Genomic DNA, 27,846 nt, shown 5'->3' with positions numbered 1-27,846 from the left:
TCCACATACACTGTCATGTCTTCTGCCAATTAAGTGCTCTTCCATACATTTGGCAACCCTTTCAAAGTCAGAATATGGACCATTGATGCTTTAGAGTTTTAATAAAAAGTTGAAGTTATTGCTGGAAGTATAGCTCCCTAATTCAATGTTAAATAATGTTTTGCTGTCAGGATATTGCACAATGTACCTGAATATATTAATAAAAGATCATTGTGGTATACGGACCTGGAATTTAAACTGGTGGTGTTTCTGAGTAGATTTGTTCCAAATGTAGATTTTTAAAATTGAGTTTTATGGAGATTGTCATTCCATTCGTGGGAAGAAACAGTCAAAACAATGAGCAAGCCTATATTCAAGCTCCAATTGGTACTAAATAACAATTACACTCGCACACCACGAGGGCAACTGGTTTGAGATACTGTGATGTAGTAATGAGTGACCCGTTGGTTGAAGGTCTAAGTGCATTTTGTGGCATTATTAGGAAAGTATCCGCATCCACTGAATCCCTTCAACAATAGTGGTGGGTGAATGGAGTTACTTACTTTAACCCACGTGCTAAAAATCATACATATGCAGTTTTATGAGTAAAGACCACAAAAGTGTCTTTTAAACTTCAGAGGAAATGCCTTCTCCAATGGTTCCATATCCTGATTCAGAATTATTGGAGCTGACAGTTAAATGTGAAGGAAGGAACTGCAGATGCTGGTTTACACCGAAGATACACACAAAATGCTGGAGTAACTCAGTGGGACAGGCAGCATCTCTGGATAGAAGGAATGCGTGACGTTTTGGATCGAGACCCGGAGACTGAGGAATGATCTCGCTTATTCCATCTATCCAGAGATGCTGTCTGTCCCGCTGAGTTACTCCAGCATCTTGTGTCTGACTGATAAATGTGGCCATTACAAAATGATCCTTTATTCGAGTGTGCCAATTGCTTTGATCTGGTTAACATTGTTCTTCCCAGTTAATCTTTTGGATTCTAGCTGTAATTAAGATAGATATCAAAATCTTCTTTTTGCCGCAAGGAGTGAGAACCATGATTGCCATTGAGATATTATTACAGTTGTTATTACACATTCATGACTGGTTTGATTTTTTATTGTTTAAGAACATCGTGGAGCCATGTCCTGCTCTGGGCAATTCTAACTGGCAATGTCACGAGCTTTTAAGCTCCAATATATTATAGAAATGAAATCAGACGGTGTAACCTAGGCAGTCAGTTGAATCATATATATTAGGCATTCTTAACAGTCAATATTAGTGATCTTTTAATATTATTTCTCTTTTTCCAGGTCGATCGGACTGAGGTTATAAAGAGTAACTTGCATCCAGTGTTCTCTAAAATTTTCAACGTGGATTATTACTTTGAGGAGGCTCAGAAGCTTCGATTCGAGGTGTATGATATCCACGGGCACTGCAGTATTGGTGCACGAGACGATGATTTCTTGGGCGGTGTGGAGTGTACCCTTGGCCAAGTAAGTACCAAAGGTAGTAGTACTGGCAGCACATCACAGATACATGTCATTCTCATGTTTCACGGCTTTTTAACCTGCTCACTGCCAAGTTTTATTCCCACTATTGGCCATCACCCCAGTATACTCGGGGCTGGCACTGAACAGGTTACATGTTCCAGCTCTTTATTTCCACATCAAATTTGTTGGCAGCATGGTGGCGCAGCGGTAGTGTTGCTGCCTTAAGCCCCTGTCCCACTTATGTGTCCGTGGCACGCTAATTACGCGACCTCGTGGTCGCGTTGAGGCGCGACGGTCCTGCGAAGGTCGCGCATGACTTCATGCGTCCGCACAGCCGACAGGAGCGCGTAACGTCATTTGAAGATGGACACAAAAGGCAGGAGTAACTCAGCGGGATCGGCAGCATCTCTGGAGAGAAGCAATGAGTGATGTTTCGGGTCAAGACCCTTCTTCAGTCTGAAAGAAGGGTCTTGACCCGAAACGTCATCCATTCCTTGTAAAGCGCTTACAACGACAGAGGCCCGGGTTCGATCCCAACTACGGGTGCTGTCTGTACGGAGTTTGTACGTTCTCCCCGTGACGGGTGGGTTTTCTCAGAGATCTTCAGTTTCTTCTCACTCTCCAAAGACGTACAGGTTTGTAGGTTAATTAGCTTGGTATGAGTGTAAATTGTCCCTAGTGTGTTTATAAACAATAGACAATAGGTGCAGGAGTAGGCCATTCGGTCCTTCGAGCCAGCACAGCCATTCAATGTGATCATGGCTGATCATCCCAAATCAGTACCCCGTTCCTGCCTTCTCCCCATATCCCCTGACTCCGCTATCTTCAAGAGCCGTATCTAGCTCTCTCTTGAAAGTATCCAGAGAACCGACCTCCACTGAGGCAGAGAATTCCACAGACTCACAACTCTCTGTGAGAAAAAGTGTTTCCTCATCTCCGTTCTAAATGGCTTACCCTTTATTCTTAAACTGTGGCCCTTGGTTCTGGACTCCCCCAACATCGGGAACACGTTTCCTGCCTCTAGCGTGTCCAAACCCTTAACAATCTTATATGTTTCAATAACATCACCTCTCATCCTTCTAAACTCCAGAGTGTACAAGCCTAGCCGCTCCATTCTCACAGCATATGACAGTCCCGCCATCCTGGGAATTAACCTTGTAAACCTACGCTGCACTCCCTCAATAGCAAGAATGTCCTTCCTCAAATTAGGGGACAAAAACTGCACACAATACTCCAGGTGTGATCTCAGGATAGTGTTAAGGTGTGGGGATCACTGTTCGGCGCAGACTTGGTGGGCCGAAGGGCCTGTTTTCGCGCTGTATCTCTAAACTAAACTAAACTAAACTAAACTAAAATTAAATTATCAGTTGGAATATGGAGACAGTGGTCAATGTTGTAACAACTTCTGCTAACCACACTATTATCAAGAAATAGTTTAATATTGATATATTTAATAGTAAGATTAAACGAGAACTTACCAGTTCGAAGTTTGATCTGTATTTTATGAGAAGTAACGTTGAGGGAATACATGAAGAACCCGCCACTACGCACGTGTGTCATTCTTCAAAGCAGCGGAGTGAATCACAGATACCTGTAATGACTTAAGCATAGTAAGATTAGAGAAAAGATACCAGTTGTGTTTATGATCAAGGGTGGGAGTGGAGGGCATGTATTCCCTCAACGTTACTCCTCATAAAATACAGATCAAACTTCGAACTGGTAAGTTCTCGTTTAATCTTACTATTTTACTTCGGAGTCACGTGAGTGACTACATGAAGATTTCAAAGCTCTGTGATTCAAGCCGTGGAACGAGTCCATCATCACGTCTGCCTTGGTTTTGGGGAGAATAGTGATAACATATTAAACATCAATATGATATATGTAAATAACCATAAAGTTAATAATAATTGATAGCCCCTGTTTTTTGGGGTAAATTATGATACAGAAACTTAACAATGTTTCTGAAAAATTCCAGTTTCCATTACTGGTTAGTTATAATCTTTAGAATGTTCTTTCCGATGGCCATCCTGCAGTCCTGAGGATTTTATCCATAGGAACCTCCAATTTAAATGCTGCCGACGTTGCTGCAGCCTGGTGGAGTGAGATTTTAACCCAGTTAGTGTTTACACCAACTTTTGTCAATACTATGTTAGCCATTTAGCTGGCCTGGCCTGTTATTCTTTAATGAGGCTGTCTGTCGTTGATGAGAAGTTCCTCTTCTGTGCCAATTATGGTCTGGGTTTGTTCCATGTATATTTGTAGATGTCTCACAACACAGTCAATCATCTGTAGGGTAGGCTCTAAAAAATGTTATTTTAAGGCCTGCTGACCCCTGTCTGTTTAGTTCCCTAATTCCTGAATATAGAAGTGTAAGTTGCCAGGTGAACTGGTCAAGGTATCCAGCCTTAATTTGGTAGGGACTGAGTCCTTAGTGCCGTGACCTAAGCCATCAGCATGACAGTTTTGTAAAATGTCAAAAACTGTAATGACAGCGCTGTGGCTGGAGCCCAGTTCTTTAACAACGTTAAGACGATGCTGATGCCCCATATTTGGGAATACCTGGTCTTTGGGGAATTCTCATAAAAAGTGTCCCTCATAAGCTGTTGTTCCGTTCTCTTGCCATAGGTAAGTAGATGGGCCACTTCTGGCACAGTTGATGTCACTAATACTAAGCCCCTGTAGGTTAACAAAGCTTCCAAACAGGCTGGATGATGTATTATGGTTGCAACACATCTCCCATTAGTTTATGTATTTTAGACATTGTCTTTAGGTTGATTGTCTGTGGCCCGCTGTGATCATGTCCATTGCTCTGGCCGTCTGTTTTGGATGGTGCTGCATGGTTCTAATCTCATTCCCTAATACCACCTAGAACCATGGTTGGGTAGGTCAGTCGGGCACTATTAAAAACACCAGACGCAGAGTCTCGTAGTATTTCCCTTAGTACCCCCCCCCCCCCCCTGATGAGGTTGCCAAATTGTGTTGGCCAGATTGTTACATGATGTAGATTCCCTTTCACCCATGTGGTTGATATGTGCTACCACAGTAGTGTTGTTAATTTATAATCTAATAACCTGTTTAATATATTCCAGAGCAACATGACTTTAGGCCATGAAAAAACACCCAACATTTCCAGGTAGTTATGCCCAGTGTTAGTAATAATGATGCTTGCTGTGTATTCCAACTTCCTCCACAGCTGGAGATGGAATTGGTAACACACCATCCTAGTGCATAGTATCCATATGTAGGACCATAGACTGGTTGCTGACAATGATAGGATTGGAGCAATGCCCAATGTTATCTTTCCACCATTTAGTTCCAATATGGCTTCTGTATGGCTTCATCATTCTATTGAAATGATCACCATTAATCTTAAGAGCTCATATTTTGGCCCTCTGTAAATCTTTATAATGTAAGGGTCTGAATTATGTGGCTGGAAACCATATGTTGCCAATATTCTTGCTACCAGTCTGATGGATGGTTTATCCTCGTGTCAATGATTTTGCTGTATGCCTCTATTAAGGTTGTAACCTCTGTTGGCAAAGTTACTGACATGAGGAACTGAGTTAATGGTGAACCCCAAATAATCCCTTTAGTTTGAAGGCTTTAATTTTGATTTAATTGGATGGATAATGATCCTAGTTTCCAAATAATTGTTAAGTGGCTGTTACCGTTTGTTCAGCCCGTCCTAAGTTTCCACACAATTAGTATGTCATCCAAAGAAGCCATTACCATTGTGTGGCTGGTTGTCATATTTTGTAAATAACCTAGGTGCTAATGTAAACACATTAGGTAGTGCTCTATACTGCTAGAGCTGAGCCATCCAATTAGATAAAAATAACGTCCGTGGTCACCTGTTATGGGTACTGAAATTGTAAGCATCCTTTGAATCAATGCTTGCCATTTTCGTTCTTAAAACGAATATACTTAACAATAGAAAAGGTTTCTGTTCTTAAAACGAATATATCGTTTTATTTATTTTTCACTTCCCCCCCCCATCTTTTTTATTTATTTATTTATTTATTTAATTTTATAATATATGGTCCCTAGATAAGGGACATATCAGACATTTAAACTGATAAGAACAGATATTATACTTGATCTTAGCCAAAAAGCCGAGATACCAGCAATTTGTGTACCTGAGATATGATCTATGATTGATGCGTCAAGCGCCATATCCTATTTTGTTAGGAAGGGAATGCGTAGATAGTAATTCTTCCCTTGCAATGCAGCTAAAACCCCATCTGTTGCTGATATCCAGTGTCTGTATCCCATATGACATATTTGGTAATTGGTGATTATGTCTGGATACGAGTAGATCGGCATCTGGTGTTCCAAATCGTGTAGAAACATCAGCAAATACTATAGCCCAATATCCATTTGGTGTTCTCCTCCAAATTCCTCTCTCGATATATCAGCTCGACTAGAAGATTATGTGTTGTAAAATTCTATTGTGTATCCCCGGATATTGTTTAAGATATGAGTGTCAAAAAGTTATTTATTCAATGTTTTCTCGCATCAACCTCCTTGCTTCCTTCTGGTTTTACTGTTTTCTTCTGGATCCCAGAGGCCGTGTGTTGTGGGTGTACACATCTTCCAGCATAGGGGCGATACCTTTGAGGATGATGTTTGGACGTTTAGATGAGCTCCAGTTTGGCTTCATTGTCCAACTCCTTGACCTTCTAGATAGGTCACCCCCAAATAAAAAGATTTTGCTAGGAGGTTTCGGGTTTACACAGGCCCGCGTCAATCCCGGTTGGATGTAACCAGATGCATAAATTAATTAGTACATTCAGGGATTTACAATCCCCAGTGGCAAGAGACAGCTATGGTGTCAGCTAATGTTTGCCCCTACAGTAGATAGAAAACATATGGTCTATGCTGGCTTCTATACAATACAATACAATACAATTCAATACAATTCAATTTATTGTCATTTGGACCCCTTGAGGTCCAAACGAAATGCCGTTTCTGCAGCCATACATTACAAACAAATAGACCCAAGACACAACATAATTTACATAAACATCCATCACATTGCTGTGATGGAAGGCCAAAAAAACTTATCTCTCCACTGCACTCTCCCCCCCGATGTCAGAGTCAAAGTCAAAGCCCCCGGCGGGCGATGGCGATTGTCCCGCGGCCATTAAAGCCACGCCGGGTGATGCAAGGTCGCACACCGGGTCTAGTTGTTAGATCCCCCGGTGTGCGCTCGCAGTCCCGCGGCCATTCCAAGCCGCGCGGGGCGGTGATGTAGGCCCCGCTCCAGGTGCTCTTCAACCCCGCAACTCGGGCGGGAGAAGTCGCCGTTGCGGGAGCCTTGAAAAGCGGTCTCCCTCCAGGGACCCGCGGGCTCCCGGTGCCGCCGTCCGCCAGACCCGCAGTTGCAGCCTCCGAAGCTCCGGAGGTCGGGCCGCAGCAGCGTCCACCACAGCTCCACCCGCTCTGGACTCGGCCAGCTCCGCGACGGTGAGGTGAGTAGTCGGCACCGCAGCCCCCGGTCTTCCTGTTGGAGGCCGCTCCTCGTTGCAGCCCCAACGACAACGGAGACCCGACAAAGAAAAGGTCGGGTCTCCCGTGCAGGGAGAGATTTAAAAGTTACCCCCACCCCCCCCCCCCCCCCCACCCCCCCCCCACACACATACCCCAACAAAAAATAACAAAAACTACATAAAAACATAGACATAAAATAATAAAAACGCAGACGGACTGCAGAGGCCGCTGCTGACGAAAGTCGCGCCGCCCACCGAAAAAAAAAAACCTGGTTTGTAGATCTTTCCCAGTTAGCTTTACTCACAGCTGTACTGTTGTTCCCCCTGAAACATAGACAGGCAGTCCCGTGTGACGTCCCAGATGGGAATGGAATTTGTTTGTAAATTTTTGGACTGCTAAATCCTTCAGTCACAACATAAGTATTCCTGTATTTCTATCAGGAAAGGACCAATAATGCACTCTATGTACTTTGTGACTTAGAAAAGGCATCACCTCATTGTTACAGCTCTTACATCTGTTTACCTGTCCAGGGTTTGCCCTAGACTTGACCCCAGCACTCTTCTGACAGAAGAGTCTACTGGGGAGAGAGAAGCATGATTATAGCCCTATAGAAAAGGTGCTGCTTCCTTCTCCCTGAGTCTGTCTTTTCCTCAAACACTTCCCTGTAATAGTAGAAGTGAAATACAGCCCTGTATAAGGTGCTGCTATGGGACTTACCCACTGGAGGATTTCTTCTTGGACCTGCATCGCTGCAAAACGGTATGTTCTCGCAGGTGCAGGTCCCGCAGTGCCAATGCGATGCAGTGTACACGGTCACTGTGCTGCCGGTATCCCCGTTGGCCTGCGGTGCTCCAAAGCGCGGTGCATGCTCACAGCACTGAGCCGCCCGTACTGCCGTTAGCCTGCGGTGCTCCAATGCGGTGCAGTCCTCTCGGGGAGCTGGCCGCTCGCAGCCGCAGGTATGGCAGTTTTAACGCGGTGCAGTGCATCCCGCACTGTGCCGCTCCTTCTCCACTTGGGCCTGGGGTGCTCCAACGCGGTCCAGTCCTCTCGGGGAACTGGCCGCTCGCGACCCAGCGGCTCCAACGCGTACTCGGTGCTCTCGGGCACTGACCGCTTGCCGCTATTTCTAGTGCTGTGGAAAAACCCAGCACCTTCCAGCCCCTCGGACCCATGTAGTATAGGTCGGAATGACGGCTCCAGAATGCTCCACCGCTGTCGGCGTCCTGCTGGAGCTGAGGTCAGCTCCGGCTCCCGTTTAAGGGAGATAGTGGTGCCCCCGGCCGTTGCTGGCTGCCTGCAGTTCTGCAGACTCTCCCCAGCCAGTTTTCATCAGCCTGCCTGTAAAAAAGGTAAGTCAAGAAACTAAGTTCTCCTACCTTACTTGTTGCAGGTTCAACCCTGCCGTTTGGGATGAACGTCCTCCCCTCGTAATGACTTGTTCACAATGCGTGTAGCGATAATGACACACGTGCGTAGTGGCGGGTTCTTCATGTAGTCACTCACGTGACTCCGAAGTAAAATAAATTAAAAGGAATTACAGATTTACACATTAGGAATTACACATTGGTCTCCATTTGTCGATTTCTTGGAAGCATATGGTGCAATACAAACGTAGAAACGATCCGTTTCAGGACTGGGTGAATGGTGATCAAGAATAACAAATAACTATCTCTCCTTTATTCTTCTGCTTTCTACCTCTGCTTCTTTTCTCTTCATTTTCTTTCTTTTCTCATTTTCCATTTCTCACTTTCTGATATCACACACGTTTCTATTTCTTTTCTATTCTTTCTCTGTCTCCTTTTTATTGTTAAAATAAAAATAATAAGAAGCTGTACATGAATTGTAACATGCCAATATATACTAGGTAGCTATGGTACCATATTATTGTACTTCTAAAAAAAAAAAAAAAAAAAAAAGAATTACACATTTCTAAAACGTTGTTTGAGCAAAAAAGTTCAAGAAATAAAGGCAGGTCGAGCAGTTCAAGAGATCATATGTTCGTTTGACATTATATTCACTAAGAACTTTGTCTATCCCCTGTCTGATCTCTTTATTCCTTGATTCCCTTCAATGCTCCATCTGAAATCCTCAGCCCTGTGGGATAGCATTCCAGGAATTAACAATCTAAGTGAAGAAATATCTCTTCTTTTATCTCCTCCAGGGATGATGCCGTTTTCTGAACCTATGCCTTCTAGATGTTGATTCCTCAGGCATTGCAAAAAGCCTCTCATTCTTGCAATCTCTTACAGAATCTTACATGGTTTAATGAGATCATCTCTAATACTTCAAAATCCAGTTCATTGTCAAAAGTTAAATCCAATCTCTCAGTTAGATTACCTCTCAAGCAGGCCGGATAATGAAACAAAAAATTGGAAAATTAATTCTTGCACTCCATCCTAACTTGCAAAAAGCATCAACGTAATATTTGCCTTTCAAATTGCTTGCCGAACCTGAACAATGCCTTTGTGTTTTGTGAATCTCAACATCAGATTCAGATCAGATTCAGATTCACATTTATTGTCACATGCACCAATTAAGGTACAGTGATATTTGAGTTACCATGCAGCCATACTCACAACACAATTAAAATACCAATAGAACTTAACATAAACATCCACCACAGTGATCGCTGTGATGGAAGGCAATAAATTTCAGTCAGTCTTCCTCCTTTTGGTCACCCGTGTTTGGGGCCTTGACCCTCCACAGTCGCCGTTATGGACGGCTCGATGTACAGGCTCTCTCGTCGGGGTGATCGAAGAGCCGCCGGCGAGACGGATGAAATGGCCACTTTCTTACTGGGACCGCGGCTTCTTGATGTTATAGGCCACAGGCAGGCCAGCGGTAGGTGCTCTTCTCCGGCGATCCCCGGCAAGGGATCCCTGGCTCCGGGATGGATCCGCTCCACCCCTGCTGCTAGAAGCTCCGCAGACCGCGGCTTCACGATGTTAAAGTCAGCAGGCCGGCGGTCAGAGCCTTTCTTCTGGTTCCGCGAGTGTTCATCAGCACCTGGTGGTAAGCGCTCTGCTGCTGGGATACCCATCTTGGTGGCAATAGGGACAGTGGCTAGGCTGCTCTTCCACATCTGGAGGTGAGCTTCAGTTCAGTTTCCAATGGGGGTGACACTGGTTAGGAAGCTCTTACGGGATTTTAACCGCCTAGGACGGGGCACATGGTTGTGTAATGGGTGTCTATCATCTGTCAGATGTTTCAGACACTGCTGTACTGATCTATGTTCTATGTTCTGTCAGTACTGACCACCAGAACTGGCCATTGCCGTAATAAAAACAAAATTGATATATTTATTCCTACTCTCTGCATGTTTTCTCTTAACTAATCTTCAGAACATGCCCAATAGTTTAACCAATTCTATGACCATTATTTTTGTATTAACCTTCCCACAACATTTTGATGAATTTTGCCATGTGGGTTAGGTCATCATTAATCCCCGAGAGAAAGTATATTTGTGGAAAATAAGTACATTTACAGATGTTGTAAATTAAACTTAAGGCTGTCTTGTTCGATATAATTCTTAGGTATTTAATTATTTCATTAGATGTAATGCAATTTACACACAAGGGTTGCTTTGTTTCTGAAGGTGATTGATATGACCATAGTTCCTTGAACCATATGAAACTGTGTGTTTCAGATTTACCCTAAATTAAGCAAATACAGCTATGTTAATCTAATGAAAACAATGTAAATCCCTTTGATAACTTTTAGCTTAGTTCAAGGTTTCAAGGTTTCAAGGTCAGTTTATTGTCACGTGTACCAGTTAAGGTACAGTGAAATGTGAGTTACCATACAGTCATACAAAGTGAAAAGCAACAAGACACACAACCACATCAAAGTTAACATGAACATCCATCACAGTGGATTCCACATTCCTCACTGTGGTGGAAGGCAATAAAGTTCAAACTTCTTCCTCTTTGTTCTCCCGCGGTCGGCAGTCATAGCAACATAGAAACATAGAAAATAGGTGCAGGAGGAGGCCATTCGGCCCTTCGAGCCAGCACCGCCATTCATTGTGATCATGGCTGATCGTCCCCTATCAATAGCCCGTGCCTGCCTTCTCCCCACATCCCTTGATTCCATTAGTCCCTAGAGCTCTATCTAACTCTCTCTTAAATCCATCCAATGACTTGGCCTCCACTGCCCTCTGTGGCAGGGAATTCCATAAATTCACAACTCTCTGGGTGAAAAAGTCAAACCATCCGCAGTCGGGGTGATCAAAGCCCCCGCAACCGACGACCGACGTCAGGGTGATCGAAACTCCCACATCGAGGCGGTTGAAACTCTCCACGGCATGGAGCTCCCGAGTCGGTCTCTTCTTACCAGAGACCGCGGGCTTCACGATGTTAAAGTCCACAGGCCCCGCGGTCGTAGCTTTGATCCCCGGCAAAGGGATCGCAAGCTCCGCGACTCCTGTGGTTGGAGGGCTGGGTCTGTCTCCAGGAAAGGCCACCAACTCCACGATGTCAGACCGTAGTGGGGACGGTGATACCATACGGAAAAAAAACACATCTCCGTCGAGATAAGAGATTGAAAAAAAGCCCCCCTCACCCCCCACATAAAATTAACCAAGAAACACTAAAACATACTTTTAACACATACTAAAAATAACAAAAAGAAGAAAGGACAGGCCGCCCTTGATGCCAACCTCATGATACTTATATTTCTTGAAAAAACATGGGGAAATTATATGAAGATTGTGCTCATTGCTGCTATCTAGTATTGATCATGCTAAATTATGTAGAGAGCACCTCAGTGATTGTACCAGTGGGAAGCCATTGTGCTTATTCACCAACCCAATTGTACTAAAATGCAACACTCCTTCATGGGGTTATTTTATACATAGGAAGGAACTGCAGGTGATGATTTACACTGATTTACAGTAATCAGAACTATTTTGGCTGGAGACACAAGAGACTGAAGATGCAGGAATCTGGAGCAACAAACAATCTGCTGGAGGATGTTGAGTAGAACCTGTGGTGGTGGTGGTGGAGGGGGGGGGGTAGGGGGGGGAGGGAGAATTATCAATATTTCAGGTCAAAACGTTGCATTAGATTTCAGAGTAATGTGTAATATTCTCCCAAAGTGAGCCATCACTCTGAATTGTTTAGGAACGAACTGCAGATGCTGTTTAAAATTGAATATAGACACAAAATGCTGGAGTAACTCAGTGGCACAGGCAGCATCTCTGGAGAGAAAGAATGGGTGATGTTTTGGGTTGAGACCCTTCTTCAGACTCCCAAGGAATCCAGACATTTCTCTGACTTACATTCTGACGGACTTGAGCTTTGTGAGGAGCTGCTGTACTTCATCCATCTCAGGGAAGCTTTGACCAATAGTTTATGCCAGGATGACCATGTCAGATCGTTTCAAACCCCAACTTTAGTAATTGGCAACATAGAACATTGAACATAGAACAGCCCAGCAGAGAATTGGGCATTTCAGCCTACAATGTACGTGGCAGTCATGGTGGCGCAGTGCTAGAGTTCCTGCCTTACAGCGAATGCAGCGCTGGAGACCCAGGTTCGATCCCGATTACGGGTGCTGTCTGAATGGAGTTTGTACGTTCTCCCTGTGACCTGCGTGGGTTTTCTCCGAGATCTTCGGTTTCCTCCCACATTCCAAAGACATACAGGTTTGTAGGTTAATTGGCTTGCTAAATGTAATAATTGTCCCTCGTGGGTGTAGAGTAGTGTTAAGGGCCTGTCCCACTTTCACAACCTAATTCACAACCTTTTTTACTCGTGAACATTTTTCATCAGGCTAGAAAAATGCCCCGACCTACTTGATGCCACGAGTACCTACGACTAGCATCACGACCTACCTACGGCCTACCTACGACCTCCTACGACCTCGGGACGACCATGCTGCGAGTATGAGTCAAGGGCAAACTCGGCAGAGGTCGTGAATTAGGTCGTGAAAGTGGGACAGGCCCTATAATGTGCGGGGATCACTGCTCGGCGCGTACCCGGTAGGCCGAAGAACCGTTTACGTGCTGTATCTCTAAAACAAATGTGATGCCAAGTTAAACTGATCTCATCTGCCTCTACATGATCCATCTCTCTCTATACCTTTCACTTCCATTTGGTTATCTAAAAGCTTCTTAAACAATTACTGATGGGAGGAAATGTTTAATCATCATTTTCAAAATCTGCTGATGCTTCTCAAAGCCTAACACCTGGAAACAGCTCGACTATTGTAGGTTGTCTGTTGCATGGATAGGTTATATATTCCCAACACAGTTCTATTATGTCAAACAGGTTTGTAAACTTGCAACAAAATCACTTATTTTCATATGGGAGAGGAAGATGCATTCAGAATTGCTTCAAAACCCATTAATGGCTGGATGCACTAAGTGTTATATAATTGCAACAACATTTTGCATTCTCTCTGACATTCATTCCACTGAAGTCAGTTCGACTATCGTCCACTGATGCATTCGAACACATTTTACTCAATCGGGATAAATTCCTGTGCAATTATAATGTTCTGTAAGCTGATTGATTTGATATCTAATTTACTTTGACTTCAAGCCAACTTGAAAACAGCAAGAGTAAAATGTTAGCAAAGAGCTAAACTATGGAAAATTCTTATTGCCAGTTAATTTGGGCAATGTGCAGAGATATGCTTCGAATGATTTCTGGTTCATCTATTGGCCACTGAACTTGGTATATTAATGTGAAACCTGGAAGCATTTATAGTGAGACACGTGTTGTGAAACAAGGTGATCGTTATTACGTTATACAGAGAACAGTTCACACACGACTGGGGAGGGTTCTCCCAGAGTTCTATATATATATCATGGCACACCCCTAAGCCACGTGACAACTTCTTCCCGCCAAACCTGGTCATGTGACACTGCCAGTCCTAGGGCCGAGGGTTCACCTAGTAGGTGGCCTAACCACCAGGTGGTGCCACACATTAAAGATATAAACTTCCAACTATGACCAGATGGATGGCAAATCAAGCACAGAATGTACTTTGCTGTAGTGTGCGTGAGGCTTCTAATTATCCAAACAGTTGAAAAATGCCCTTTATGATGGGATGTATTAAGATAGTTACTCTAATGCAGATTTGCTGCCTCCTCTTCATCCATTGTGAGCTAGCCAACTGAAGCTAGGGAATTGGCTTCATGGAGGAAGCAGAGGGTGATGGTAGAAGTTTGTTTATCGGACTGGAGGCCTGTGACTGGTGATGTGCCTCAGGGATCAGTACTGGACCCATTGCTGTTTGTAGTTTATATCAATGATTTGGATGAGATTATAGAAGGCATGATTGGTAAGTTTACAGATGATGCTACAGTGGGTGGTATCATCGATTGCGAAGATGGGTACGAAACACTACAGCAGGATTTTGATCAGTTGGGTTATGGCCTGAAGAATGGTTAATGGAATCTAAAGCAGATAAATGCGAGTATAAATTGTCCCTAGCGTGTGTGGAATAGTGTGCGGGGGATCGCTGGTCGCGGGCTGGATCCACAAATGGGGGGGCGTCGGGGAACGTGAGGGGGGGGGGGGGGGGGGGGGAGAATGGGAGAAGGGAGGGAGAGGGGGAGAAGGGGATGTGAGGGGAGGGGTAGTGGATAAGGGGGAGAAGAGTGGAGCAGGGAGAAGGGAGGAAGAGAGGGAAGGAAGATAGGGGGGGAGAGGGGAGGGGGGAAGGATAGGGGGAGTAGAGAAGGAGGGACGGGGGTGGGAGGGGGGAAGAGGGGAGAGGGGAGTTCAGTCTACACTCACTGAATCCATATCCCTGTGAAAAGTTATAGATCGGATCTGAAAGCGGACCAATAGGCCTATAAATAAAACGGAACGACTCAGACATCTTTTCATTTGCACAATTGATTATATTGTATTAAATTTAATATATTAATGTTTAAAATCCACGCATTGAAGGAAGAATATTTTACAGCCTCAACCCTAACTGGGCATCACCCGCATGACAGCATACGTCAGCGTGTATGTCGTGCAACTTGACGGTTTTACGGGCGTCAGTCACTGACGCTCCGCAGTCGCCCTAATGTCGCCCAAGTGGGACAGGCCCTTAACTCTATGACTCTTGCTACCAGCACCCAAGGGCAAACACATTTATATGTAGTTGAGAACGTATATCAAGGGAGAAAACATACCATGGTGATTCAACTAATTATAAATGAATTTCATCAATAAAGCATTTTTACACAATGAAAGCTATATATTATTCACCTATGATCAGCATGTTGGATACCTGGAGTCCTGTTCGAACATAAATCATCAATATTTTCTGTCTGACATTTCATAATGATACAAGTGACAGCTGCAAGGCAAACAAAGATCTGTGGCAGACTTTTCTGACATTATGGAAGGTTTACTGGCATTGATTTCCATTCTCTCAGGTCTGACATTCTGGTCAGAATACACTGGCATTTTGCAATAGCTCAAAATGGTCAGCAATATGTATTTCTGAATAACAAGACATTGTTACATTCATAGTAGCAGTGGCAACCTTTCCCGAAATTATCCAGCCTAAACTTAGTAATAGTATGGGATTGCAGATGCTGGTTTACTAAAAAAAGGTGTGAGGTAAGGATAGACGAGGTGAGAATTGTGGAGGCAGTGGAAGGAATATTGGTGGGAGGGGAGAGGAGTGGGAAGAAATGGGGGCAAACCACGTGGGCACAGGGTAGGGATGGAAAGAAGAGTTGTTTGTAGATAGTTAAATAAAGTTGGAGGATTTAATGTTCATACCGTTAGGTTGTGATCGACCCATGAGGAATATGAGCTACTGTTCCTCCAGATTCCGTGTGGCCTCAATCTGGCATTGGAGGGCGGCCAGTTCAGAAAGGGAATGGGAAGGGGAATTAAAATGGTTGGCACTCGGGATATCTAGCAGTTCTTGGCAAAGATCCTATAGCAAGCAAGACAGATCACTCGACGAAAAAGACGTAGTATGGTCATGGGCAGATTCATGGGTAATTTTCGGCCCATTTCTGTAACCGGCTTCCGTCTCCGCACCAAAGATCCCATAGATATTAGTGCGGAGACGGAAGCCGGTTACAGAAACATCCTCGCAAAAATAAAAGTTCCTTGGTAAAAATGTTCTCATCATTTTCAGAATTATAATTTATTTACACAAACTGTTCCCCCGCAACGTTGATTACATTGCGAGTCGGGTCGGGACGGGTCGGGTTACTGAAATGGATGAAAAAAAGGCCCATGTTCTGCTTCGTTGCATACTACACGTCAACCCATTGCATGTAGAAGGAGTGGTCTATCTTGCTCCGCTATAGGATCTTTGGTTCTTGGTGAACTGAGCACAAGTGTTTGGCGAAATGGTCACGGAGTCTACGCTTGGCGCGCTGATGTTAAGAAACTCACATTGGGAACACCGGATGCAGTAGATGAGGTTAGCGGAGGTGCACGTGAACCTCTGCCTCACCTGGAAGGACTGCTGGGGTCTCTGGAAGGAAGTGAGGAAGGAGGTAGAGGGAGAAGTGTTACATGTCCTGGAGTTGCAAATGAATGTATCTTGGAAAGGGAGGTTTGGGTGGGATGGAATAAGTGAACCAAGGAGTTGTGGAGAGAGCAGTCTCTGCAGAAGGCAAAGAGAGGTGAAACAGGAAAATGAGGCTGGTGGTGGGATCATGTTGAAGGTGACTGGGCTGTTGGAGAAAGGTGTGTTTGATGCAGAGGTTGGAGGGCTGAAGTAAAGACTAGGGATATAGCTGTTCTTGTTCCAATTAAGGAGAGGTGGAGAAAGCGCAGAACCATGGGACACAGAGAAGTGGCTGAGGGATTTAATTTAGTTTAGAGATACAGCGCAGAAACAGGCCCTTCGGCCCACCGAGACCGCACCGACCAACGATCCCCACACATTAACACTATCCTACACACACTAGGGACACAATTTTTACATTTATACCAATCTAATTAACCTACAAACCTGTACGTCTTTGGAGTGTGGGAGGAAAGTGGAGCATTCGGAGAAAACCCACGCAGGTCACGGGGAGAATGTACAAACTCCATACAGACAGCACCCATAGTCAGGATCGAACCCGGGTCTCTGGCGCTGTGAGGCAGCATCTCTATCGCTGCACCACCGTGCCAATCCATCTATGATAGCGGGGGAACCATGTTTACTAAAGGAAGAGGACATCTCGGATGTCCTAGAATGGGCAGCTTCATCTTGGGAGAAAATGCGGCGTAGACGGAATAATTGAGAGGACGGGATAGCGTCTTTGCAAGAGGCAGGGTGGGAGAAGTGTAGTCCAGATAAATTTGATTAATGTGAGATTAATGTGAATGGACTCTTCATGGTGGGCATGCAATTGGTTGGTTGGAAGACCTGGATCCATGATTTATGTCTCTACCACTTTATAATATAAAGTAAGTAGGTTTAGAAGCATCACCGCACAGTCACAGGTCATTAAGGCTTATATTTATTATGCTCATTCTTTGCAATGGTGAGCTAGGTGTTTAAGGTGAATGTTGTTTTAAATGCAGCATTTAATACCCTGTCAACCATGCTGCGGACTGACCTTACACTGCGCTGACGGACTCCTCACATGGAGTCCAAAGGAAGAGTGCAAATATCCACAGACTTCCCAGATATCAGATTGGGAAAATGTGCCTGATTCCTGCACCAGGGAATGTCTATAGTAAGTCAGAGGCTCAATTCAAATGTACGGGGAAGAAAGGTGCTGCAGGAGAAATGCAAATGGATCTTTTATTGATTTAATTACACTAATTCAAAATGTTTTGAATTATATTTTAAACTGGTGCTAAGTGAATTTGTGTATGTTAGTCATTAAATAACAGGGATAGCATTGATTGTCAGTGTGCTAAGGGCATGGCCTCACCAGATGTCAAGGTGGTGATATAAATGCAGGTGGCCACAACAGCCCTGACACTGCACTGCTATCATGTATCTATACACTGTAAATGGCTCCATTGTAATCATATATTGTCTTTCTGCTGACTGGATAGCACGTAACAAAAGCTTTTCACTGAACCTCGGTACACGTGACAATAAACAGAATTGTAATCGTAAGATTGTAAAACCTTGTGATAGGAGTAGAATTAGGCTGTTCAGCCCATCAAGTCTGCCCCTTTTGTTATCCATTTTGGTGGCAAAAACAGGAAAGCAGACTATTATCTAAATGGTGGCCGACTAGGAAAATGGGAGATGCAGCGAGACCTGGGTGTCATGGTACACCAGTCATTGAAAGTGGGCATGCAGGTGCAGCAGGCAGTGAAGAAAGCGAATGGTATGTTAGCTTTCATAGCAAAAGGATTTGAGTACAGGAGCAGGGAGGTTCTACTGCAGTTGTACAGGGTCTTGGTGAGACCACACCTGGAGTATTGCGTACAGTTTTGGTCTCCAAATCTGAGGAAGGACATTATTGCCATAGAGGGAGTGCAGAGAAGGTTCACCAGACTGATTCCTGGGATGTCAGGACTGTCTTATGAAGAAAGACTGGATAAACTTGGTTTATACTCTCTAGAATTTAGGAGATTGAGAGGGGATCTTATAGAAACTTACAAAATTCTTAAGGGGTTGGACAGGCTAGATGCAGGAAGATTGCTCCCGATGTTGGGGAAGTCCAGGACAAGGGGTCACAGCTTAAGGATAAGGGGGAAATCCTTTAAAACCGAGATGAGAAGAACTTTTTTCACACAGAGTGGTGAATCTCTGGAACTCCCTGCCACAGAGGGTAGTCGAGGCCAGTTCATTGGCTATATTTAAGAGGGAGTTAGATGTGGCCCTTGTGGCTAAGGGGATCAGAGGGTATGGAGAGAAGGCAGGTACGGGATACTGAGTTGGATGATCAGCCATGATCATATTGAATGGCGGTGCAGGCTCGAAGGGCCGAATGGCCTACTCCTGCACCTAATTTCTATGTTTCTATGTTTCTATGCCCCGCCATTCAATCAAGGCTGATCTATCTCTCCCTCCTAACCCCATTCTCCTGCCTTCTCCCCATAACCTCTGACACCCGTACTAATCAAGAATCTATCTATCTCTGCCTTAAATATATCCACTGACTTTGCCTCCACAGAATCCAGTGGCAAAGAATTCCACAGATTCACAACCATCTGACTAAAGAAATTCCACATCATCTCCTTCCTAAAAGAACGCACTTTAACTCTGTGGCTATGACTTTTAGTCCTAGACTCTCCCATTAGTGGAAACAACTTCTCCACATCCACTCTATCCAAGCCTTTCACTATTGTACGTTTCAATGAGGTCCCTCCTCATTCTTCTAAACTCCAACGATTATTGGCCCAGCACCGTCAAAAGCTCATCAATTCTTGTTGTATGACTGCAGAAACCAAATTTCGTTTGAACTTCATTTGAGGTTCAAATGACAATAAACGGTATTGTATTGTATTGTTAACCTACTCATTCCTGGGATCATTCTTGTAAACTATCATATCAATGTGCTGGAGGTTGGGTTTCCAGTGGAGGACGATGTCGGGGACCACGATGGATTAAATGGCCAGCAATCTTGGGGCAGCAGACGATCTGCCTCAGTTCCTGCAAGTTACAGAGATAATGCGATGAATGTGGCTCTGTTCTGATCGGTGAACAGTAGCCATCATGAAATTGTGCAGAAACAGGTTCTCATAAATTGTATCTTCCATGATCAAATCTTCCAAGGGTTCCAATGACTAACGTTCTAAAACGCAAATCTCTGCTCAGGTTTTACCCTCAGGAAACTCTTAGTTGTTTAACCTGATTGTTATGAAGCATTGAAATGAAATATGGTTTAACCAATAATAATGGCCAGATTTAACTTGATCAATTTTTATGTCCTTCAGCTGCAGCAAGCATTTCTTATAAATATTAAGTATATCCCATTGCTATAGGACATCCGACATTAATTAGAATAGATACTGCAGCTACTTAGTGGTTGGTGGGGACATGGTGAGCCAAAGGGCTTTTTTATGATTCAATGATTCTATGATATATCATTCATTCAGCTTTACGTAATATGATTTTGTATTTTACAGATTGTGGCTCAAAAGAAAATGACAAAGCCTTTGTTCTTAAAGTATGGAAAATATGCCGGGAAGTCTACAATCACTGTGAGCATTAGTATTCATCATTGAGATAAAAAAGAATAATGTTAAGAATGCAATTGAGCAAAATTTAAATATTTAGTATTTACTTTGTTGATTCTACTTGAGTATGGATTGAACATGGTAATGTCTCATTAGTAACATTCTTTCATATTGCAGAGAAACAATTATAATTTTGCATTCGTGATTAAACCATAATTACAAAGGATGCATCACCATGCTGTTTCCATTACATTTTCAAATTGGCATTGTCTTTCTTTGAAGACCCTGGTCACAGTTTTTAATGTTCCATTTATACACGAGGCATCTGCATCTAGTGGTGATTGTCCACAAGCAACACCCAGCACCCTACCTCACCCCACCCCACCTCACCACGCCACACCCCACCCTGCCTCACCCCAACCTGCCTCACCCACCCCACCCCACCCTGCCTCACCCCACCCCACCCTGCCTCACCCACCCCACCCTGCCTCACCCCACCCCACCCTGCCTCACCCCACCCTGCCTCATCCCCTCTCCTGCCTCATCGTTTCTGGAGACAGCATTGTTTAAATTATTTAAAGGTCAGTCACACATCATCTGTGGTCACATTTCCACTATTTTCAGAGTGATTTTTTTTGTGTGTGCTTCTAAATATTGTCTTCAGTTCCCACACATCGTTGCTGATAATGATACTGTGCAGACAATACCATATGTTCATATTTTCCATTTCTGCTACAGGGCAAAGTTACACATCTTTTTTATTACCATTGCTTGAATTTGATCAGTTATTTATTATTTCATATAATATTCTCAGCTTGATATACTTTACTCATCACTCTTTTATCTTTGATCTTTGATCTCATTCCTATTTTAACTTTTAGGTTATTATAGCTCCTAGAATATGTGCAGATATTGTGTGTGTGTGTGTGTGCGCGGAATATGGTTCTTACCAATGAGAATAATAAGAACATGTATTGTGTGTATTTACCATGCTCATTAACAACAGAAAATCTTACAATCTGAAGGATATATCTGGTAAATATCAAATACTGCTCCCTCTGGGTTTTAACCAGAGGTTTGAAATTGGGTGGCACAGTGAGCAGAGGTAAAATTGCTGCCTTATGCCCCTGTCCCACTTAGGAAACCTGAACAGAAACCTCTGGAGACTTTGCGCCCCACCCAAGGTTTCCGTGCGGTTCTCGGAGGTTCCCGGAGGTTTTTGACAGTCTCCCTACCTGCTTCCACTACCTGCAACCACCTGCAACCTACGGGAACCGCACGGAAACGTTGGGTGGGGGGCAAAGCCTCCAGAGGTTTCCGTTCAGGTTTCCTAAGAGGGACAGGGGCATAACGGCGCCAGGCACTCGGGTCCGATCCCAACTACGGGTGCTGTCTGTACGGAGTTTGCACGTTCTCCCCGTGTCCTGCGTGTGTTTTCTCCTTGATCTTCGGTTTCCTCCCACACTCCAAAGATGTACAGGTTTGTAGGTTAATTGGCTTGGTATGAATGTAAAAAATTGGCCCTAGTGTGTGTAGGATAGTGTTAACGTGCGGGGATCGCTGGTCGATGTGGATTCAGTGGGTCAAAGGACCTGCTTCTGCGTTGTATCTCTAAACTAAACTAACCCAACCTCGAGCCATTATTCCAAATCGATTCATCCTTTCAGCTAGAGTCTTACTGCCAGTGTAGCAGAGGGGCAGATCATTCCAAGGGCACAGTTCCACTCCATCCCCCATGTTATTTGTCGTTGAGATTAAGTGGAGAAAATGTCGAGTAATATTAAAAGTCAAAAAGGAGAAAATGGATTTGGAATGGAGAATGCCATGTTTACCGAGGGATCAGAAAATGGTGAACGTTCAGAGAAAGGTAAATACAGAGATAATGAATCCATCAAGTGAGTTGGAAGAGATGAAATAATAATGTAAATCAATACTAATAAAAAGAAGAGATAAAGTAGGAATAAGATTTTGAGAGCGAATAAGTAAAGGATGTAAATTAGTGAATACTTTTGGGATTGAACAGAATGAGCCAAAGGGCTGCTAGAAATTGTCTCATTAATGGATCACGACTGATAGTATTCTGGGTCTAATTTTGGGGAAATGTTAATATGGATGAATGAACAGCAATATACTGATCATTTAGTCTCCCGCATCTCTCATTACCTTGCATGCACTTATGAAAATAAAGGTTTCTGTAATCATGAATGCGAAATGGGAATTTCAATAATAATTGTTCTTTGCAAGTGGGTGATTTAATAATAATGGATTATAAGGGCATTAACAACTAATTGTTATTGAATTAACTCTCATCACCTCCTGATTGTTTTGTGTTTAAATGCTGATTTGACGTTCCTCATTGGCGTCACAAAATGAATCCTGCCCACTGATTGAATGAAGGATTCATTCATCTTAACCCAAATCTCCCAAAAGGTAACTTAAGCAGAGCTATATCTCACAGCCGGTACTTGAAAAGAAATGGCACTAACGGAGGATAAGCAAATTGTTCAAGAGGCTAAATGATGTACACGCAGGAAAATGATGAGTGCTGGAGCGTTATGGTATAATATAATAACAGGGAACTGCAGATGCTGGTTTATACCAAGGAGAGACACAAAATGCTACAGTAACTGTGGATCGGGCAACATCTCTGGAGAAAATGAATCGGTGACGTTTTGCGTCGGGTCTGAAGGAGTGTCCTGACACATCCATTTTTTCCAGAAATGCTGTCTGGTGCACTGAGTTACTCCGGCATTTGTGTCTGTCTTGTGAATCATGGTATGTTGTTTCCAAGAAGACTTGGCAAATAATTATGGTTTTGTGTACAGGGTTGTACACAAATTGAGGACAGAAATTGAGGATACATATTGAACCAGAATATATGTAGAGCATTGTCTCACCAATATGTAATTACTGATTCTGTTCTATTCTGTTTTGTAGTTTTTTGCACATTCCGCAGGCATGACCACTTTTCATTTCACTGCACATCTCGTATGCGTATGTGACAAATAAACTTGACTTGACTTGACTCCACATTTTGTGCAAAATGAACATAACGTCTCAACTTCTATATTTAATTCCCCTACTGATGAAGGCCAATGTGCAAAAGACTTCTTCATCATCCTTCCTATCTGAGAGCCCCTAATCCCTCTCTAGTTACCCTGTGTGCTTAATATAAATATCTTCGGATTTACCATAATTTTATCTGCCAGAGCCATCTCATGCCACATTTTTATTCTACTGATTTTCTCACATATGCTTCTCAATTTCATATACTCCTGCAGGGAGTGGATTCCGATCCCAGCTGCCTAAACCTGACCCATACCTCACCAGTGCCTTAATGTCCATCATCATCCAAGGTTCATTGCACAACCCTTCATTCTAACACGAACATGAGAACCTTGAAATCTCACTATCACAGTTTAAAAACATTCCGCTTTCTGATGTCCCTTTGCAGTCAGATACTATCAAAGGTGGTCTTGCCCCAATTTGGAACTTCAAAAAATGGCTAGAGGGAGAGTCATTTGCAGGTCATTGGGGGTAGAGCAGGGGGATTGGACTAATGGGATTGCTCCATTTGGATCTGGCACATTCTTGATGGGCCAATTGGCCTCCTTCACTGGAATAATTGATTCCAATATTCAATAAGAAGGATCTGCAAAGCTGGACAATTTGCAAACAGTAACATCAAATCTCACGCTTGCATGGCATCCAAGTAAAAATAGGCTTCAAAGGGTTAACATGTTCTTTTTGTGTTTAATGTTGCTCAGCCTTCTCCCAATCCCCTCCCCTCCATTTACTCTTAATGGTATCACTCTAAATCAAAGCTCAGTGGATGCCACTTACTACCTGCTCAAAATCAAACAAATTGCACCTTGGAGTTTTGTGCCCCTAATGAGTCATAAACTGGATAAATGCATGGAGTTTGCAAGTTATTCCTGGATGACATTTATTATTGTCCACTTCTCTCCTGAATGTCAAACTAGACAATTTCATTAAAGTGGTTGAAATTGAAAGGGCTCTCATGGGTTGTGATTTTTCTAAATTTGTTTTATTACGTTCTATGTTTCGATGTGCTGTGCACATCAGGAACTAAAGCTGCTGCCATATGCTTACCAGGATTTCTGCTTGGGAGATTTGCTTATTGTATGGTGTCAAAAAACAGCTGAAAAGGGATTAAAAGAAAAATTCACTTTTTTAGTTGTGTCTATATGAGATGCTGTTCCTCCAATATGAGATGCAGTTCCTCCAATTAGCGTTTAGTCTCACTCTGACAATGGAGGAGACTGAGGACAGAAAGTTCTGTGTGGGAATGGAAAAGGGAATTAAAGTGTTTGGCAACCGGGAGATCAGATAGGTTCAGTCGGACTAACGATAGCCCAGTATACGTGTTCAGTAAAACGATAGCCCAGTCTACGTTTTGTCTCGCCGATGTATAAGAGTCCACATCTTGAACAACGGATACAGTAGATGAGGTTGGTGGAGGTGCAAGTGAACCTCTGTCTAACCTGAAAGGACTGTTGGGGTCCCTGGATAGAGTCGAGAGAGGAGGTATAGGGACAGGTGTTGCATCCTCTGCGGTTGCAGGGGAAGGTACCTGGGGAGGGGGTAGTTTGGGTGGGAAGGGATGAGTTAACCAGGGAGTTGCGGAGGGAACGGTCTCTGCTGAAAGCAGAAAGGGGTGGAGATGGGAAGATGTGACTAGTGGTGGGATTCTGTTGGAGGTGGCGAAAATGTCGGAGGATTATGATTTGTATGCAACGGCTGATAGGGTGAAAGGTGAGGACTAGGGGGACTCAGTTTCTGTTGCGACTAGGGGGAGGGGGAGCAAGGGCTGTTGCTACAGGGTACCGAGGAGACACTTGTGAGGGCCTCATCTATGATGGAAGATGGGAACCCCCATTCCCTAAAGAATGAGGACATCTTGGATGTCCTGGTATGGGACATCTCAACTTGGGCGTAGATAATAATAATAATATATCTTTTATTGTCATTGCACGTCAGTGCAACGAGATTTAGTATGCAGCTCCACTGATGTACAAGAAAGGTAAATAAATACAATACATAAATAAACAAGCTGAATTGATTGACGTGACCATCTGAGGGAGACTGTCCAAAGGGGGTGGGGGGGGGGGGGGCACTCATTAGGGCCGGTTCAGAGCCGCTATAGCAGATGCGGCGTAGACGGAGGAATTGGGAGTAGGGGATAGAGTTTTTGCAGGAAGCAGGGTGGGAAGTGTAGTCTAGAGAGTTGTGGGAGACAGTGGATTTATAATAGACGTCAGTCGATAGTCTATCTCCGTTGACGGAGACGGTGAGATCAAGAAAGGGGAGGGAGATGTCGGAGATGGCCCAAGTGAATTTGAGTGCAGGATGTGCACTCAGTATTTGAGTGTTAGTTAGGAATGGCATTCGCTGATCACTGTACTGACTTTCTATGGGTCATTAACACGAACCAACTGCATGTAGTTGTCTGGGGGAGGATTTGTATAATATGGCAAGCAATTGTGATTCTCATTAACCAATTACATTGGAGAATCTATCTATCTATCTATCTATCTATCTATCTATCTATCCATCTATATAAATATATATATAAATAACTAAAACTCTGATCATGTTATCTACCAGTTTGCGTGGTTTTTCTATTTGCGCAAAAATCGTACACGATAGTGCTACGATTGTTCGCCACCTTACTCACCATGCTCCTGTGCTGCAAGTGCAATAAGTTTTGTTCCGATCTACTATATATTTTAAAAGTTTTAAAAATCTTTAAAAACGCGCATGCGCAGATTGGTCTCCTCTCCTGTCAGTCACCACTGCTGCCGGGACGGCGACGCCCCTTCCTGCACTATCGCCGCACTGATTGGCCGTGTTCGCTGTCAGTCACTGGCGGCGCCAGGCGAGGAGAATAAAGCTGAAGGAGCGGAATGAGCAGAGTGTGCGTCACTAACGTTCTGCCGGGTGGAGAGCGAGTGGGGCTGCATCTGCGGGTGCTGATGGTCCGGGGCCTGGGCGCTGAGGCTGGCTCTGAGGCCGATGGCTGCAACCTTGAGATCCTGGGGAGGTTAGGAAGGAGAGTGTGGTGATTGAGGGAGAGGAGGGGGTAGGGAGGGAGAGGGGGGAAAGTGGGGGAGGTGAGGTGGGAGAGTGGGGGAGGCGGGGGAATAGAGGGAGAGGAGGGTGGAGTGAAGGAGGTATGGAATGAGGAATAGAGGGTGAGGAGGGCAGTGGGGAGGTCAGGAGGGATAACGGGGGGGATAGGGGGTGGTGAGGATTGGGGGAGGTGGAGGATAGCGGGAGGGAAGATGAGTTATGGAGGGAGGGAGAGAGTGACTGAGGGTAGGGGAAAGGTGAGGGAGGGGGAGGTGAGGTCGGGATTGGGAAGGGGATGAGGGGAGGGGAAAGACGAGGGAGGATGAAGAGGAGGGGGAGGGAGTGCTCGGGGATGAGGGGAAATGAGCCATGCCTGCGCAGTTAGGGGCTATGGGTGATGGATGGAATATTACGTTGGGGGAACGGGTTGCGTTGGGGGAACGGGTGAGTGGGGGAATATTGCGTTGGGGAGCGGATTGCGTTGGTGGACCAGGCCCGTGTGACAGGGACCCAACGGGTCCCACTTAGCCTAGTTCTTTCTAAACCCAGGCTCCAATAGAAATGTTGTTAATATGGAAGCAGAATCTTTATCTCACATCTTTTGACTTTTCTTTAAAAAAAAAAATTTTTAATTAGTTTTTTTCAAAAGCAAAAACAAGACAACAAAAAAATAATGATAAACATAACAATGATATTGATACATAGGGATCAGGGTTACATTAATAACAAATATAACCTAAATATGAGTCCAGTGTCAAAATACACATTGAATATAGACCTCCCGGTTTCTATGTAAATATAGTTAAATGTTTAAAAGAGAACATATGTATAAAAACAAAAAGATAAAAAGAAAAAAAAATGAAAAAATGAAAAAACAAAACCCCCCTAAACTAAAAAAAATATTTTCACCTCTGCATCTCTGAATCCCCTCTCACCCATATCCACATATCGATGTCCCACGCCTCCTCTCTTCCAGATGTTTCTGGTGTTCGTAACATGTACGAATGAGATGCATGAGCCATAGAATACAATATAATATTTTATTGTCAGATGTAATGAGTCACAGTGAAATTCTTTGCTTGCATACCTTGCCAAGGTATGCAAATAGTTGCACATAAAGGCCACTTACAAAATACAGATTCCCTTTAGCTACCCGATGGAGATCAATGTGTACTGATATTGACCACATGCCCATGGATAAAACATTTGGACAATTCAGAGTGTCGATTTAAACCAGCATCATCAGTTCTTTCCTACTCATTTTGTCTGGTCCACTGCAAAATCTCGTCAAAGTATTTCTACTTTGAAGATTTTCTCCTCCGTTCTCCAACCAGAGTTACATAGAAACATAGAAACATAGAAAATAGGTGCAGGAGTAGGCCATTCGGCCCTTCGAGCCTGCACCGCCATTCGATATGATCATGCTTCGAGTTGAGCAACATCCTCTCTCACTGCTCCCTCTCTGTGATTCCTCCTGCCCTCCGACTCTACGACCACGTTTTAATCCAGAGGACATCAGTCAGAAGAAGAGTCTCAACCCATTCCTCTTCTCCAGAGATTGTGCCTGTCCCGCTGAGTTACTCCAGCATTTTGTGTCTATCTTCAATTTAAACCAGTATCTGCAGTTCTTTCCTACACAATTCAGAGTGATGGTTCGCTTTGGGAGAATATTGCAAGTTACTCTGAAATCTAATGCAAGGTTTTGACCTGAAACTTTGACAATTCTCCCCCCACCC

The 27,846-nt window shown here is 43.9% G+C and overlaps 1 protein-coding gene and 1 pseudogene across 1 annotated transcript in view; one reads left to right on the top strand and one right to left on the bottom strand.

Moving 5' to 3' along the window:
* The window catches only part of cpne7 (copine 7), a 181,615-nt gene that overhangs the window by 62,090 nt on the left and 91,679 nt on the right, over positions 1-27,846 (top strand). The window contains exons 3-4 of the mRNA XM_033035666.1: positions 1,296-1,478; positions 19,967-20,041. Coding sequence (XP_032891557.1) covers positions 1,296-1,478; positions 19,967-20,041 — 258 coding nt within the window. The remainder of the gene's footprint in view (positions 1-1,295; positions 1,479-19,966; positions 20,042-27,846) is intronic.
* LOC116982989 lies at positions 5,491-5,599 on the bottom strand (annotated as a pseudogene).

The sequence above is a fragment of the Amblyraja radiata genome, chromosome 17 (assembly GCF_010909765.2).
Source record: "Amblyraja radiata isolate CabotCenter1 chromosome 17, sAmbRad1.1.pri, whole genome shotgun sequence".
Taxonomy (NCBI): Eukaryota; Metazoa; Chordata; class Chondrichthyes; order Rajiformes; family Rajidae; genus Amblyraja; species Amblyraja radiata.
The sequence above is the reverse complement of the archived record's forward strand: the minus strand, read 5'-3'. Positions and strand labels throughout refer to the sequence as shown.